Source organism: Chroicocephalus ridibundus, chromosome 21 (assembly GCF_963924245.1).
Source record: "Chroicocephalus ridibundus chromosome 21, bChrRid1.1, whole genome shotgun sequence".
Taxonomy (NCBI): Eukaryota; Metazoa; Chordata; class Aves; order Charadriiformes; family Laridae; genus Chroicocephalus; species Chroicocephalus ridibundus.
This window is the reverse complement of record NC_086304.1, coordinates 3,859,460-3,875,400: the sequence shown is the minus strand read 5'-3', so window position 1 is coordinate 3,875,400 and position 15,941 is coordinate 3,859,460. Positions and strand designations below refer to the sequence as shown.

Below are 15,941 nucleotides of genomic sequence, written 5' to 3'. Positions count from 1 at the left end.
CAATGCCCTCGGTTACCATCAGGCAGCAGTTACAGCTGTCGGGAAATGCCACCTCCTCAGACCAGCTGGCAGGTTTCTGGCACACTGGCGTGCCCAGATTTGTAACATCTTTCTTGGCTAGCTGTTAAGAAATGATTCAGGCTCATCATTTTGGAGAGGTGACGTTGGAGTGGGATGCGTTGGCCAACCCCCCAGTGCAGCAGTGTGTTGGGGGCAGACCCCACACCTCCAGCCAAATTCAACAGCATCAGGGTGGATGAACCACAATCCCCGTGGGGAAAACACAGCATCATCCCACTGGAGACCCTCACCCAGTGCCTTTCGTGTGATCCGGGAAAATTCCTCTTCCATCATCTCGGCAAAGACCCCCAAACTCTGCAGGAACGTCCCAGCTCCTGGGAAAGCCCCTGCACCGTCACCGACCCGCAATGCTGGCTCCTTGCAAACGTCTCTTTTGGCGTTTCCTTGTTTTGCCCTAACGAGTTTGGTGCGTCCCCTCCCTCGTTAACAGTGGGAGCAGCTAGTTCCTGGAGCCAGGCAAGAAATTGCCACCTGGGTGTGCTGCGAAGCCTTGCACAATTCCTGGGGTTATTGCCCCGAAGAAAATTTGAGGGTGTCACTAAATCGTAGCTCAGGGAGAGTATAAAAGAGACCTCGCCTCCACCGTGCAGTCACTGCTCCTGCCCGCTCCTCTCCTCCCGTGCACCGTCTCCTGCAGAAGTCACCCCAGCACCACTCATAGGTAAGTAGGTCCTTGCCAAATGGTGGCTTCATGCTTCGTGCTGCTGGAAGTGCCACCGGGGTGAGCCCAACCCTGTTGGGCAGCCAGTGCCTGGCTGGGGCTCGTGGAGGATGAGGGGAGTCCTCCTCCTCCTCTGATGGGGTTTAATGTTTTGCTGCCTGTCCCTTCCTAGCAAGATGAAAACCGACCTGGAGCTCGCCTTGGAGTGCGCCATCAACATCTACCACCAGTATGCTGTGAAGAAACCCATAGATGACTACCTGAGCAAGAATGAGTTCTCGGAGCTGCTGAAGGAGAACGCCAAGCCCTTCCTCCACAACACCATACCAGTAAGAGCCGAGCATGGCCCAGCTCTCCTAGCGCTGGCGAGAGCTCGCAGGAGTGGTGACCTCCCTGGGGCATGGGGGTGGCTGAGGGTGTCCCAAAGGGGAGGGAAAGACTTTCTAGGGTTTTCCTGAAACCACACAATCCTTGTTGGCTGAGCCTTGTGCCGTAGCTGCGGGCTGGCAGGGTGACCCCAAATCCCGCTGTGCTTCAGGTTGACTCTTTTTCATGTTTGTCCTGCTGCAGCCTAACCTGTCTGTTGATGACTACATAAGCAAGCTCTTCAAGAAAGCAGACCGCAACCAGGACGGTCGCCTGAAGTTCACCGAATTCCTGACCACGCTGAACCTTGTATTCATTGATGCCCACAATATGTCCCACAAGAGCCATTCAGATGCTGGTCATGGCCATGACCATGGCCACGACCATGGCCATGACCACGGCCACGACCATGGCCATGGTCCCAGGAAGTAAAGGGGTTCCCAGGGTGACTGTGCCCATGGGATTGTGCTCTTCCAGCAGCATCATCCCTTCCATTTGTCTGCAAGCACAGACAAACCCGTAACCAAAGCTCTACCATCTGCTTCTGCCTATGTTGTTGAAATAAAATTTCTCTCTTCAAGCACCAAATGCATCTGTATTACGTGTCCTGTTGTCTCCAAGGAGGATGCAATATGCACCCAGCCAGTGGCTGGGCGGGCTTCAAAACAGATTGAACTGGGGAAGCAAAGGGAAAGGGAAGGTGGGATGGGGGGGACGCTGGTCCCTGCAGAGCCAGGACAACCCAGCGCTGCTGGGTCCCCGCTGAGCAGCACAGGCTGGTGAGTTCCCCATCTTGAAGCACATCAGACCCCAACATGCTCCCACTGCCTTCCCAAAGCTCAGCGGGTTCCCTGCTCTTACAGTTTGAAGAACCCACAACAATTTATTGTCATTTAGACAATTATTCCTATCATCTGATGACCCCTGCCCACCCAGGAAGGGGAATCAGGAAAAAACAAGGAAACCCGAGGGTTGAAATATACACTGATTTAGTAGAATAAGGCTCAATAATTAACGTTAATAATAGTAAAGCACCAATATTGATCCCGATACCAATATAAAATACACAGGGGCTATACCCAGCCCATTCTATCGTGGGAAGCCTTGCACTCCCGGCAGGAGGAAGGGAAGGGCTCAGGGCTCTGGCACCGGGGCGAGGAGCGCTCTGAGAGAGAACTCCTCGGCAAACTTCCTAATTTCTATGGAATGTGCCATTCATGGGATGAAATAACCCCATTGGCAACTTGGGTCAAGTGCCCGGGTCTTGCTCCTCCTCATCCCCACACCTGGGGAGCTTGAAAACACTGAGACCTTGAAACCAGCACCCCAGAGCTGGTGATAAAGTAAATATTTTCACAAATCCAGACACTAGAGTCTTCTGAAAGTGTAGTTTTCTCAGGTGTTAGAAGAGAAATTAGCCCTGTGTCGCTCAAACCAGCTCCAGGACACGACGGGGTGAAGCACAACTGGGGGCTGGTCCCCGGGGTGGCTGCCAAGACCCAGCTCCGGAGCCGGGGGTGCAGCATCCCAGGGGTGAGTGTGGTGCTTTTGCAGCCCACAGAGCAACCAGAACTTTATCTTGTGAGCCCCAACACAGCAAAGAACGAGGCCGAGGGGCTCCCGAGAGCCGGTGTTAACTCTGCACAATGAAGTCGGATGTTTTTGTTAGAGTGTGGTAACAGCCCTCCAGGTCATAGCACGTTTACAAGCCACCGCTGGCTCCTGGGGAGCAGGTACACGAGGGGAAAAGAGCTCCTGTGTGTTCCAGGGACTCTGCACCAAGCGGGAAACCCTCGTGCTCAGGAGGCTCTGACATTTCCAACATCAGCTGTAACCATAAGCCTGTCCCATGTGAAACCCAGGCGCAAAAAAACCCCCAGCAGCATGGGGCTATTGTGTGGTTATTTGCACTCCGTGACACAGGAGATCACTCTCTGCCTCCGCGATTTCAGCGTCAGGGTGCAGCCCTTGTCCCCCAGAGGCAGAAGTAATTTATGGTCCTGCCAAGGCACCCGTGTGTCACTTGGGCATCGTCCCATCCTTGGGGCTAGGCATCATGAGTTGTGCGTCTCGCACAATTTTTGGGGAACACAGATGGGAATAAACGGGAATTCAGAGCTCACATGTCTGTCCGCATGGGGACTACACAAGCACACAGGACAAAACCCAGATTTGCAAGACCAGGTGGGGAACAAGGACGTGATTTCGGATTGTCAACAGTCCCTAATGAGTGGAGCAGGAAAACAAAACAAAACAAGCAATGAAGTGAGTCAGGGATACCGGAATAAAACTCATGCAACAGTTCTTGATACTGCCCCTGGGACACGCAAGAAGCATCCTCCAACAGGAATGATTACTCTTTTGTTTTCCTGTTCTTACCCTCTTCCTGGAATCTATTGTCTTATTTTTGTATCTTCCTAAGTCTTTTCATTCTTCTAGTACCTGTTCTGCTAACGCAAGATGAGTGGCACAGAGGTGACTGTTGCAAAACACTCGCTAGTTAACGCTCCAGCCAGCAAAGACCATGACCTCAGATTTTCTTCTTGTTTTATGCCCAGTTTCCTCCACAAAGTTTCTGGAGTGAGGGGAAAGGTCTGGTACAAAATGTGTGAAAGTAGAAAGTAATGGAAAACACTCTGGAAAACAATTTATTGAGGCGGATGCTGCCTTCATCTTCGGTAGCGTTCAACCAGTTAGTATTGCAGGAAACAGAGATGACATTGAGAACAACCGAGGGACAAAGTTATCCACATCTCCCTGAAACAGCCCATCCTTCTCCCACACTGCCATGGAAGTGCACAAAATTTTCAGCACATTGCCAAACTTGCAGAGTTTGGGGAAGTTCTGCCAAGAGGGACCCACCTTTTATGGCCGCGTTGAGGTGTGATGGCACATCCAGTGGTTTTTCCCCCATTCTTTGCCCAGCAAAAGGCAGCTCAGCCCTGTCAGAGGTGACAGTTGGGTGGAAGGACAACATTTCCAAAGCCCGGTGGGTGCAACCAGGAACTATGTGCAGAAGTATGAGACGGGGAGGGGTTCAGGAGTTCCCACCTTGCAATTTCCAGGTGCGGGAAACGCTAACTCAAGCTGTTGCTTGCAGCAGGTGTGTCACTGCCTCTGATGAAAGAGGACCTCAGACATGTATAAAAGGTCTTCCCAGGCGCTCGGATCACTGCGACAGACCCATCCTCTGCAAACCCTTCTCGGAGACAAGGGTAAGTGACACTGCAATGGTTCTTGCAGGAAATAAGATGAGGGAGAAGCGATTCTGAATATGGCACTGTATGCCGTACCTGTTTTACTCCAGGGTGAAGCTTTCTACTCGGGGCAGGGTGGGAGAGAGTATAAATTTGTGGCATTTCTGTGCCGTCTTCAGTGGAGGTGTCATTGTTTCCGCCAGCGAGGAGAGCACCCTTTGGGGGTGCCACCTGCAACAGTGGCACTCGGCAGAGAAGTCTCCATCCTCAGTGTCTGGTGAAAAGGTTTCGCAGCCCAAAGAGGGGAGGGAAATTCACAAAGAGAGGAAGAGGAGGAGGAGGTGGTCAGGCAGAGGCTGCAATGGAGCCCAGACCTGAACTGTGCTCCCTGCCTTAAAGCCATCCTTGCTGTTGGGGGCACAGTACAGATATGTGACTCCAGCCTGATGGGTTTAATTTGCCTGAAAGATGCCCCTGGGTCAGCAAGAACAAGCTGCTTCTTGGGCAAAACTAAAATTGGATGTTGGTTGGGCAATGCCTTAAAACGGTGACATTCCTAGAACCACTTATTACCTGCTGAGCCCCGAGGAGCCGCCGAGCGCCCCTGGGCATGCTGGGCACTGCTGGCTTGCTCAGCCCCAGCCAGACAAGGCTCCTGGTGTAGACCTGCAGCCCAATTTGGGGGCCAAGAGCACGGCGTGGGGGTCGTGATTTTTTTTTTTTGTTTTTGATGCATCTCATGGCTTTGAGATTTCTCCACACAGTTTCTGCAGGTACCTCAAGAGCTCAGCCATGTCTGCAGGCACCCAGGCCACAACCACCCATCATGAGACTCGTCAGTTCCCTGGGAACTGCACGATGGAGATGGTCCTGAAGACCATTGTGGAAGTCTACCACCGTTACAGCACCCGGGAGGGTGACTTCGACCTCCTCAACTTCAACGACTTCAATACGCTGCTGACTGAGCAGGCACCGACCTTCCTCCAAGCTTGTGTGAGCGCCGCAGGGGCTGTGTTGTGCTCCCCAGAGGGATGCTCTCCTCGGGGGATCGTGGCGGGGGGAAGAGGCTGAGGTTGCCTCCAGAGATGCTCCTGGGGAAGCAGGGTGCAGTCCCTACCAAGGGCTGTGGTCCATGGGGTGGGTGGGTTTCTGTGATCAGATCCCACATGCTGCAGGACCATCCACACTCATCCCTCCTGCCGCTCCAGGGGCATGGAGCAGCCAAAGGGGTTTGGGACAAAAGCCTGTCCATCTGGGGTTTTAATTAGGGGTTAACTGCAAGGTAGGAGAGGGTGACAACGACCCTGCAGCTTCTAAGCTCTTCTCAGAGCACGAAAGAGTAAAGCTGGCTTGGTTTCTACCAGTGAGTGTGCAGCCCAGGGAGGGGCCACGTTAACACATGTCCTGTCCCCCAATTTCAGGGCAGGAACAATCGCGACTACCTGAAGAAGCTCTTCGAAGAGACAGACTTGAATAAGGACAAAGAGCTGACTTTCGAGGAGTTCGCCATCGTCTTGGCCAAGCTGGCCAATGACGCCCACCAACTCATCCACAAGGAAGACCGCTGTACACCAGACAAGGACTGAGTCCCAACGCATGAAAAACTCAGAGGGGGGTTGCTTATAGGAATTGGGCTCTGGCTGCTTTCTGTCTGCTTGGATCACTCATGCTTGTGAGACAATAAAGCATTACTTGAAGTTCACTGAGTCCTTCCTCTCTCAGCACTCCCTTTTGCATCCATCTCACAGGTGGGGAGGGTGGGCACCAGCAAGGTCCGGCTGGAACTGTGGGGTAAAGCCTTCCCTAATTGAGGGAATCCAAAAACCCACCAAGGGAAAGGCTTATGATCAAGACGTGATGAGTGGGCAAGAGCTGTATCGCTCGGTGCCTGGCCCGAGCTGAGCTGGTGGGCGAGGAAGGTATTAATGGTCAGAAGTCCAGCCCAAGACACTGCCTGAGCTCTGCAAGGGCTTTAACCATCACCTGCAGCATACAGCAGTCATATTAACAGTTTTTCTCTTGGAGGGGAAGTTTTCTGCATAGTCTGGGAAGAGCAGAGCCAGCCTAGCTTGGGGATGCACCTCCTGTTTTGCCCATCCTCATCCAGCTTTTTCCCCTCGGCTGTGCCAAGCGCATCCTCTGGATGCGGAATCACCCGTGAGCAGGAAAAATGCATTAATACCCATGACAACTGCAGTTCGCAACAGAACAGCCTTTACCACAAGAACGAGCCCGGGTGCTCTTAGGGAAAAAAAAAAAAAAAAATTACACACAGAAGTCACTATCTGTATATATAGCTTCTAGTCCGTGGGGAATTCTGGGATTTAAAATTTTCTCCCTAAATCCCAATGAAAACTCTGATTTCAGAATTTTCCCACACAGACGAGTCATCCGGAGCGCTCCCTCCCAACCCTGCTGAATCACTTGCTACCCAGCCAAGAAGAAACTCCCGCATGGTTTCCGTCTTGGAGTTTTCCACTGGCAAAAATACTCCCACCAAAACCCTGAAGGGCTCCAACAGGGCACAAGGATCTTGTCCCTGCCTAAGTCATCTGGTAGATGTCTTGCAGCACAAACAAACCATTTCTGGGCACTAAATACGCTGTGATCCAGCTCTTTTCCTCACCAAACGCTTGGGTAGCATCACCCCGCGGGGCTGAGCCGGCAGCTGCCCCAGCGTGAGCGACAGCGACGCTTTTCACGTTGCAGCACAGGCAGAGAAGTGCAATGGCCAGATTCAGCCCTACAACCTGCCAGAGCTCCGGGAGGGCTCGGAGAGGGGCCGGAACCACGCAGCAGTTGTGCCGTGCCCGCGTGGGCAGCGGAGCTGGCTCTCAGCTCCCTTTGGGCAGGACCAAGGTGGTGCCCTGCTGAGCAGCTGAGTTTGCAGCTGTTGGATATGGCCGAGACATACGCAAAAGCTTTTTTGTCTCGAGCTAAAGGACTGGGAAATCCTTTTCGCTGCAGCTGCAGGGTGGGAAAACCTCTAGGCTGCCCCACCTCCTGTGGTGACTGCTCATGCTGGGCCGCAGCCAGAGCATCGCTGGTCTGGTGATGCTCAAAGGTGCTCAGGAGCCAGGGCTCAGAGCGCGGCCCCCAGCTTCCCCGAGCTAAAACCACATCTAGCAACCAGAACATACGTCCTGTCCTAGATGCCGGGCTAAAACCCGCTGTGAAACACGACAAACCACACAGTGACAAACTCTGCCGTGCCCTCTTCCCGCATCAGCCAGACGCTTGCCCATAAATGTATATTTTGAAAGAGTTTTGCAACGATTGTCGAGCACAGGGTGCCCTGGCAGGGCTCAGATCCCCAGGGCACAACCCACCGCAGCCACCTCAAACCAGATCTTTCACTGATGATGGCTATGGGGCCGCTTGCGTGCCACCCGATGCCTTCTTCCCACTCCTTCCCCCCTGCAGCTCCAGCAAGCAGGCGCTTGCTCAACCCTGGTGGCCTTGGGGCCAGGATTGCGGCTTGCTGCCGCCACTTCAGCGTGGCTTACAGGCATGGCTGGACAGGGAGGCTCCCCCTGCAAGAAGACCCGCAGAGACAGGCAAGAAGTTGTGCTAGCATGTGTTTCTGCAACCCTAAGTGTTACCCTGGTCATCTCAGTGGCTGCACTGGCATTTAAAAACCAAATCGTGGAATGGTTCGGGTTGGAAGGGACCTTAAAGATCACCCCGTGCCACCCCCTGCCCTGGGCAGGGACACCTCCCACCAGCCCAGGTTGCTCCAAGCCCCGGCCAACCTGGCCTTGAACCCCTCCAGGGATGGGGCAGCCACAGCTTCTCTGGGCAACCTGGGCCAGGGGCTCACCCCCCTCACAGCAAACAATTCCTTCCTCACATCTCATCTCAGTCTCCCCTCTTCCAGTGTGAAACCCTTCCCCCTCATCCCATGGCTCCCCTCCCTGCTCCAGAGTCCCTCCCCAGCCTTCCTGGAGCCCCTTGAGGGACTGGAAGGGGCTCCAAGGTCTCCCCGGAGCCTTCTCTTCTCCAGGCTGAACCTCCCCAGCTCTCTCAGCCTGTCCCCACAGCAGAGGGGCTCCAGCCCTCCCAGCATCTCCAGGGCCTCCTCTGGGCCTGGGGTCTCATCCCTGCTGCCTGGTGGGCACATCTGAGGGTCTAGCCACCATCCCTCTGTGGAAACCCCCTGCCCATCCCACACCCTTGCTCTTCCCCGCCTCCAGGATGATAAAGTGACCAAAAGTACGGTTTTGTGAAATTGCTACAAAACTGCAACTGAGCGGATGGTCCCCGACACCCTGTTGTGAAACGCCCCGGCCCTTCTCCAGCTGTTTTGTGCATCAAAGCACTCCTGTTGTGAAACGCCATGAGGGCTGGAGTCCGGGTGGGCATCGTGTGTGGACCGGGGCTGTGTCCTCGAGCATCCCCCCCGATGGTGCTGCCCCACATCAGCTCCTCTGGAGCTTGCCCCAGGCCCATCCACAGCCCCATTTTGACCTCCACTTTGTGTCTGAGATTAGCATCGTGTTTGGCAGGTTAAACAAACCCCCAAAGAAGCCAGCTGAATCAGCAGGCAGAGCATTTTAATGAAGCAGCACTGGAAAATCTTGTTTTACTCCTCATCTGAGCTGCTCTGAGCCTCTCCGACACAGAAACACACACACACACAAAAAATGAAGCCGCAAAGTGAGGACACAGTCCTAACGAGTAAACATACACCATTCAGCCACACCTGGTCTCCACAGCTTAGAGCATACCTTGGGTGGGGAAAAACCACCCTTGGCACAGGCTGTTGCTAACCTGAAGAGATGAAATGAGGCTCCTGGAGCCCCGCCAGTTTGGGAACCCACCCCGTATTATTGGGCTTTCATAGGGCTGCTTGCAGGGGATGGTCCCCCAGTGTTGGGACCCAGGGGCAACCCCGGGCATGCCGCGTGAAGCAGTGGGATGCTCCTGGGTGCACAGGACCACGCAGTGCTTGCGTGCACCAGGTCTGCAAGGATGGGGGTGCTACAGGGCCAAGCAGCGCTGGAGAAGTGCAGGCCACGATGCTGTGAGTCCCCTTTGCCCCGTGGTGTCTTTTCATGCCCCTACAGCAGGGAGTAAAACAGGTGGAACTGAAGAATCTGAGGGGAATGGGTTTCTGTCTATTGTTGACGGAGAATGGCAGCCCCAACAGCCAGGTGAAGGGGGTGAGGGCACACGGCCATGCCCTGGCCACCTCCCTGCCACCCAGCCAGAGTACGTGACACAGACCTTGCGGGAAAAGCCACAGAGACCCCTTTTAAGGAACTACCCTAGAGCCTTAAGCAATGCACATGTCATGAAGATGGACTGGAATTGGATGAAACAAAGACATTTCACAACCGGTGGAGTGGCGCAGCAGGGCGGCCAGGCTATAAGAGATGTTACGCTCAGGACCAGACCTGCTCCAGCCCGAGTGGATCTCGCTACTTCGTCAAGATGAGCAAGGCAAGTCCAATGGTGACTTGGGCATCTAAGGTCTCCATGCTCTTTTCCAGGTGCCGGTTGGGCCATCGGAGGTGCAAGGACCCTTGAGGACCCTCTCCTCACCGTGCGTGCTGCCATCAGTGGCTGGCAGAAGATAACCATCTCTGCCCAGGCTCATCCAAGTGGAACCCACCAGGAGAGATGTCTCCTCCTGGAAGAGGTTCCCCACAGCATGGTCCCACCACCGAGGGGGCTCCTGGACATCAGATCTCATACTCTGTATTTCTATGGAGGTTTTTTTTCAGTGCAACCAGCTATTTTGGGAGCCTTGCTCCAACAGTGCCTGGCTTACAGAAGGCACATTTTTTGTGGGGGAAAAAAATCAGCTCTCAGCTATTACTTGTAGTTGCAGATCTCAGAGCAGAAACAAAGACTGCAACCCCTTTCTGTCTCCTTTGGCTTATAGATAAGAAAAAACTCGAAACAAACAGCTGAAATTTATCCTCAAAAAAAGGATGACTGAACAAAGCCAGGCTGTGTCCTCATCTGGTGTGATTGGGTGGCTGTACCGGAGCCTCGGTGGTTTACATCAGACTTTCCCCATCTATTGCAGCTCCTGACATTATTCAGTGCCGTCTTTTCTCTTCCAGACCCCCCAGGCCCAGGAGCAGCTCTCTGAGCTGGAGAAGGCCATGGATGTCATCATTGATGTCTTCCACCAGTACTCGAGACGGGAGGGGGACAGAGACACCCTGACCAAGAATGAGCTGAAGCTCCTCATCGAGAAGCAGCTTGTGAACTACCTGAGGGTGAGTGGAGTTTCTCAGGACCCACACGGGGAGGGAGCAGGGCTGGACTCTGTTGCCTGAATACCAGGGGCTGCCTTCACCCCCTTCCCACTCTGCTCTCCTGCCCCGACCCTCCCTGTCCAACCGCCACTTTCCAAACATGCTCCATAAAGCGAGATCAAGGTCTGGGTGAACCTGCAGCCGGGTATTTACCCTCATCACCTTCTCTGCAAACAATCAGGGTCACATTGCCCAAGAGCTCCTTTGCCATCTAGGACTGATGATGTCAGAAACATCAGGCAAAAAGACCCCTTCCCGCCCCCCCCCCAAACTCACTTTCCTAAAGCAGAAGATAAAGTTTTTAACCCAACACCCTAAAGGAGAGGTTTGTGGCTGACACGACACTGCTGCCTTCATGGGTCTCCATGTTCACGGTGTCCTTGCAGTGATGCTCTCCAACTGCCTCATCACCATGGGTGAACCATTGCTGCACCCAAAGCAATGGGTGATGATGGCATGGGGCTGGAGCCACACGCAGCACCACACTGCAGGGGACCTGGCAACCATGAGGGTCCCAGAGAGGCTGGGGGACAGCTGTGAGTGACAGGACTTTGCCCTCACCCTGTCCCTTCCTCCGCAGCACGTGAGAAACAAGGCCACCATTGACCAAATCATGAAGGACCTCGATACCAACAGAGACGCGCAGATCTGCTTCAGCGAGGTGATGTTGCTCATCACCCGTGTGACCATCGCCACCCACGAACACCTCCACGACGTTGAGGACCAGCAGCAGCAGCAGAAACAGCAGCACCAACACCACCACTGAGACGGGCGGCCGTCCCCAGCCAAAGGCAGCCACGCAGTGCTCACAGCTTTCTCCCTTCCCTCCTCCTCTGCCCACCTCCCTCCTCCTTTCCTTCCTTCAAGTTTGATGGTTTTTGCTGCCCAATAAAGATTTGCCCTGAGGCTGTCAAAGCTCTTCTGTGTGTCTGCGTGGGTTTTCCTCCAGGCAAGTCCTGCACCTCGCTCTCTCCACCTTGGAGACAGGTTCTCAAGGGTGAAGTGGACACCTGGGGAGAGGGGGGTTCATCGCAGCGGGTGCTCACAGTGCTCCTTACATTATAATGTCCTCCATAGGTCAGGGAAGACAGTATAATTCGACAGGTCTTTGCATTTCCAACTAGAAAAGAAAAAAAAGAAGCCTGTTTCGGCCTGAAAACACTCTGCAGGTCTCCTAGGACTGAGCTGAGGTGGTAGGCAAGAGCTGGAAGGAAGGATGGGGGTGGATGAGCACTCTTCCGTGGAGGAGCACCCTTTTTTGGGCACTTTTGCTCTGCAGGGCCCTGGCATGGGGCTGGAAGGGTGCTGGGGGGTGGATGCACGTAATTTTAGTGCTACAGCCAGCAGCGAGGTCTGACTGCCGGGTTTTGTGTGGACAAGAAGCAAGAAGAACTCCAGCTCCTCACTTGGAGCATCCCGAGTTTGCACCGAGGAGGTGTCCCTCATTAGCGGGCTTTCATAACGAGCTTTCCAGAGTGGGTGGCTGGAAATGCCTACAATGTTGCTGAGCATCGTGCACGCTCAGAGCCTGGCTATGGATTTGCAAACATCTCTTAGAGGTGGGGGCAGGGGGGAAAAAAGGAACAGTTGTGATTTCCTAAGGGTGAGTCAAAGCCCTGAAATCGCCCTGCTCTGCTGGAGGAACCCGCCACGAGCTTCCCCAAACCAGCAGCACTGAAGCAAGCCCCCGGGTAACACAAGACTGCCGCAAGTTTGCTTCACCGCTGCTGGCCAGGTTGCTTCAGCTTCCTTCGGTGTCAGTTTTGACATCCCAAGTGTCAGACACCTTCTTACAAGGTAAGAAATCTGCTGCAGGGACTGGCATCCACTCAGCTCTGCCTGAGCCAGCGCAGGGTGGCAGGTCCCCTCTGGAGCCAGATCTTGGACCCAAGACTCAATCCTGCACCCCAAAATGAGTCGTGCACCCCCAAGACTCCAAGACTCAATCCCACACCCCAGAATGAGTTGTGCATCCCGTCCTGCAGCACTTCAGGGTCTCTGGAGCAGGTATGAGGCCCAGGGGACAGAGTGGGGCTCGTCCTTTGCCACCACCCTGCCAGGACAGAAGCACACCACCTCCAAAACCCGAGCTCCTTCCCAGGGCTGTCCCATAAGAATCACAGAATTGTTTTGGTTGGAAGAGACCTTTAAGATCGAGTCCAATCATTAACCCAACACCACCAAGTTACCACTAACCCACATCCCTCAGCACCATGTCTGCTCAGCTTTTAAAAACCTCCAGGGATGGAGACTCCACCACTGCCCTGAGCAGCCTGGTCCAACACTTGGCAACCCTTTTGGTGAAGAAATTTTTCTCAATGTCCATCCTAAACCTCCCCTCACACAACTTGAGGCCGTTTCCTCTTGTCCTATCACCGTTACTTGGGAAAAGAGACCGATAAGGGGATGCCCAGCTTTTGGGACAAGGTTGGTTTGGGTCCCATGTGCAGCAGATGAGCTTCTCAGGAGCTCAGCACCCTGCCTGTGGGTGCTGAGCCCTTCTGTTCTCTGCAGCAGAGAGGTCTCCCTGCACAGGGGCCAAACGCACAAATCTGGGTGCTGGGGAGCACTCACAAACCACCCTGATACCTTCCCCCAGGGTCCAGGCAGGAACCAGCCTCTTCAGCGGTGCAGATGCAACAGGATATTTGCCAACCCAGCAGGACTTAGAATCATAGAATCGTTAGGGTTGTAAGGGACCTTAAAGATCATCTAGTTCCAACCCCCCTGCCGTGGGCAGGGACACCTCCCACTAGATCAGGTTGCTCAGAGCCCCATCCAGCTTGGCCTTAAAAACTTCCAGGGATGGAGCTTCCACCACCTCTCTGGGCAACCCATTCCAGTCTCTCACCACCCTCATGGTGAAGAGCTTCTTCGTAACGTCCAGTCTGAATCGTCCCACCTCTAGTTTTAATCCATTCCCTCTAGTCCTACCATTACCCAACATCCTAAGAAATCCCTCCCCAGCTTTCTTGTAGGCCCCCTTTAGATACTGGTAGGCCACTATAAGGTCTCCTCAGAGCCTTCTTTTCTCCAGACTGAACAACCCCAACTCTCTCAGTCTGTCCTCATAGGAGAGCTGCTCCAGCCCTCTGATCGTCCTCGTGGCCTTTCCCTGGACACGTTCCAGCACCCCTGAAAGCCAGGGTGCAGGACAGGACTCCTATTGTGTCACCCACTGGGGCTGTTGGACCATCACACTGGAGGCGATGAGGAACAAGCCACCACACACCCTGAGCGCGGCAGGACTGGGACACCAAAGCCACGACATGAGCAAGCTGAGGCAATCGCCGGGTCCTCCCGGAATAGCAGAGCGGTCCCCAAAATCCATACGCATCCTTTCACCCCAACAGAACCTGCAGCTCCCAAACAGACGATCCATCAAAGCGACGCAAGGGAGAAAGTGTTGGATCCACCCCATGCTGCAGAGGCATGCAGATGGGCAAGGTGCTCCTCTACCCTTGGCCACGCTGTCTGGGGATGGGGACGGCACCGGGGTTCCTCCAGCCTTGCTGCCCCAAGAGCAGCTCTCCAGCAGCACCAAGCAGGTGGTGTGCAGCACCCCCCCGGTTATGAAGCCGGATTCGACCTTTGCAAGCGGAGGACCAGGCAGTCTGCGGCAGGTTCCTGCTGCCACCTGGTGGCATGTGCCACCGAGGCTGCTGGGGTGGCCACCAGCCCTGGAGCCGCCCGGGGAAGCCCGCAGTCCTGCCCTGCTCCCCAGGGCTGCACCCTGGCCCATTGATTGCGGGCAGAGCCCTGTCCTGTGACCCCCCATCTCCATCACAACCCCTATTTCTACACCGCAGAGCTGTTTTCAATAAGTAGGATTACTCCGATTTATGTGTCAGGAACAAAAACGGAATTTTTGGGCTAAGCTGGCATCACAAGGACGTGCACTGACTTGCAAACACCCAAAACTCCTCTCTCACACCCCTCTGCTCAAGCTACCAGGCAGTTTTCCTAGTAAGGGCTCCTTTCTTGCTCAACGTTGCCACACCAGCTCCCCTTACCTGGGTCCTGCGAGGAGCAGGAGAAGGGAGAAGCACCACGGTTCCTCCAGGGTATGGCTCAAAGCAGCAGGCAAAGGGTGGATGCAGATAAATGCCAAATCCTCCTCCTTTCCCTCTTTGGGGAGGGGTGGGTGGGTTTGTACCCTGCATCCCAATCCCTGAGCTTTGCCCTGGTGAGGTACAATGCCATCAGCCCATATTCACACCCTTCTGAGGGTCCCAGCCTACACCCCAGCTAAGGGCTATGTCTCCCCCCACTGCCACCCTGTCCTGTTGCATCAAAACAGCCTTGGGGTGGCCCTGCCAGCTCCTCGCACTGCTGATCCCCTCCCAAAGCTCTCAAGCTGGAGAAAAAAGACTGAACCCCCCCCAGGGCTGGGTTTTATAAATGATTGTAACGAGGGGATGCGATCCAGCTGGGGCTGAGCTGTGCCTCCCAGCTGGGAGCCAGCCCAGTCCCAGTGTTCCCATCCCGCCTGGTCCCCCTGCCCACCACAGACCCTCTGCACCCACTGCTGACCCCCTCCCCCTGCTGCAGACCCCCTTTGCTCCCCCCCAGACCCCTCAGTGTGGGGTCAGCAGCCCGGTGGCTGACACAAAAGGGTTGCGCAATGCCCAGCCCTGCGGCAGCTGGGGACTGGGATGAACCGTGCACATCCCTTTTGTTATCAGTCTAGACACGCTGATAAGGATGAGCCATGGTGGGGTAAAACTGGTCGGTCCTGGGCCGCCAGTGAGGCCAGTGGCCAGGAATCGACGTGCTGTCGTGGGCAAACCTGTGCCCAGAGCCCAGGAAAACCATCCCTGATGCTGCTGCGGATGGGGACGTGCCGCCACGGGATGGCACCGTGGTGGCAGCAGGCTGGGAGGGAGTAACCGGCGGAAGGGACCGTCTCAGAGTGATTCAGAGCAATTTTCCTCCTGATTCCACTCATTCCCCGGGCGGATGTGTACTAATCGGGGCGGCAGCAGTAGAGGGAGGAGTGTGGCAGTTTTAGGTGCCATTGCCGTGCGTTGACCTCCCATCCTCCTTTGCAAGCGCTTCGTGCCCGGTCCTGTGGCTTCCACACCGCTGTGCCTGGCCACCCCCAGCATCCCCAGTCCTGGGGTCCATCCTGCACCTGGGCATGCACAGTCTCCATGGCAGAGCCACGGTCTCCCGAGACCCTTCAAACAGAGATAGGGAAGCCTTAAATCCTGAGTACCCGGCCATCGGGATGACTCCAGCCCACGGGAAAACACTCTGTGTGTCCATCAAGGGCATGGCCGGGAGCAGCAGGAGCTCCAGCTCATGGGAGAGACGTTGTGGGGATGTTGCTCTCTCTGTGGGGTTCATGCTAAGCAACATGGCAAG

General features: G+C 54.9%; 3 protein-coding genes across 3 annotated transcripts; all 3 read left to right on the top strand.

Moving 5' to 3' along the window:
* The first annotated feature begins 918 nt into the window (after positions 1–918).
* LOC134526136 (protein S100-A9-like) lies at positions 919–1,540 on the top strand. Its single transcript, XM_063357642.1, has 2 exons — positions 919–1,071; positions 1,313–1,540. Exons 1-2 carry the CDS (start codon positions 919–921, stop codon positions 1,538–1,540), a joined length of 381 nt encoding a protein of 126 aa, XP_063213712.1.
* A 3,557-nt stretch (positions 1,541–5,097) lies between these two features.
* On the top strand, positions 5,098–5,891 carry LOC134526135 (protein S100-A7-like). The gene is made up of 2 exons (XM_063357641.1): positions 5,098–5,298; positions 5,727–5,891. Exons 1-2 carry the CDS (start codon positions 5,098–5,100, stop codon positions 5,889–5,891), a joined length of 366 nt encoding a protein of 121 aa, XP_063213711.1.
* Positions 5,892–9,649: 3,758 nt separating this feature from the next.
* LOC134525889 (protein MRP-126-like) lies at positions 9,650–11,485 on the top strand. Its single transcript, XM_063357197.1, has 3 exons — positions 9,650–9,747; positions 10,377–10,535; positions 11,155–11,485. Exons 1-3 carry the CDS (start codon positions 9,739–9,741, stop codon positions 11,338–11,340), a joined length of 354 nt encoding a protein of 117 aa, XP_063213267.1. The 5' UTR covers positions 9,650–9,738; the 3' UTR covers positions 11,341–11,485.
* Positions 11,486–15,941: the final 4,456 nt, after the last annotated feature.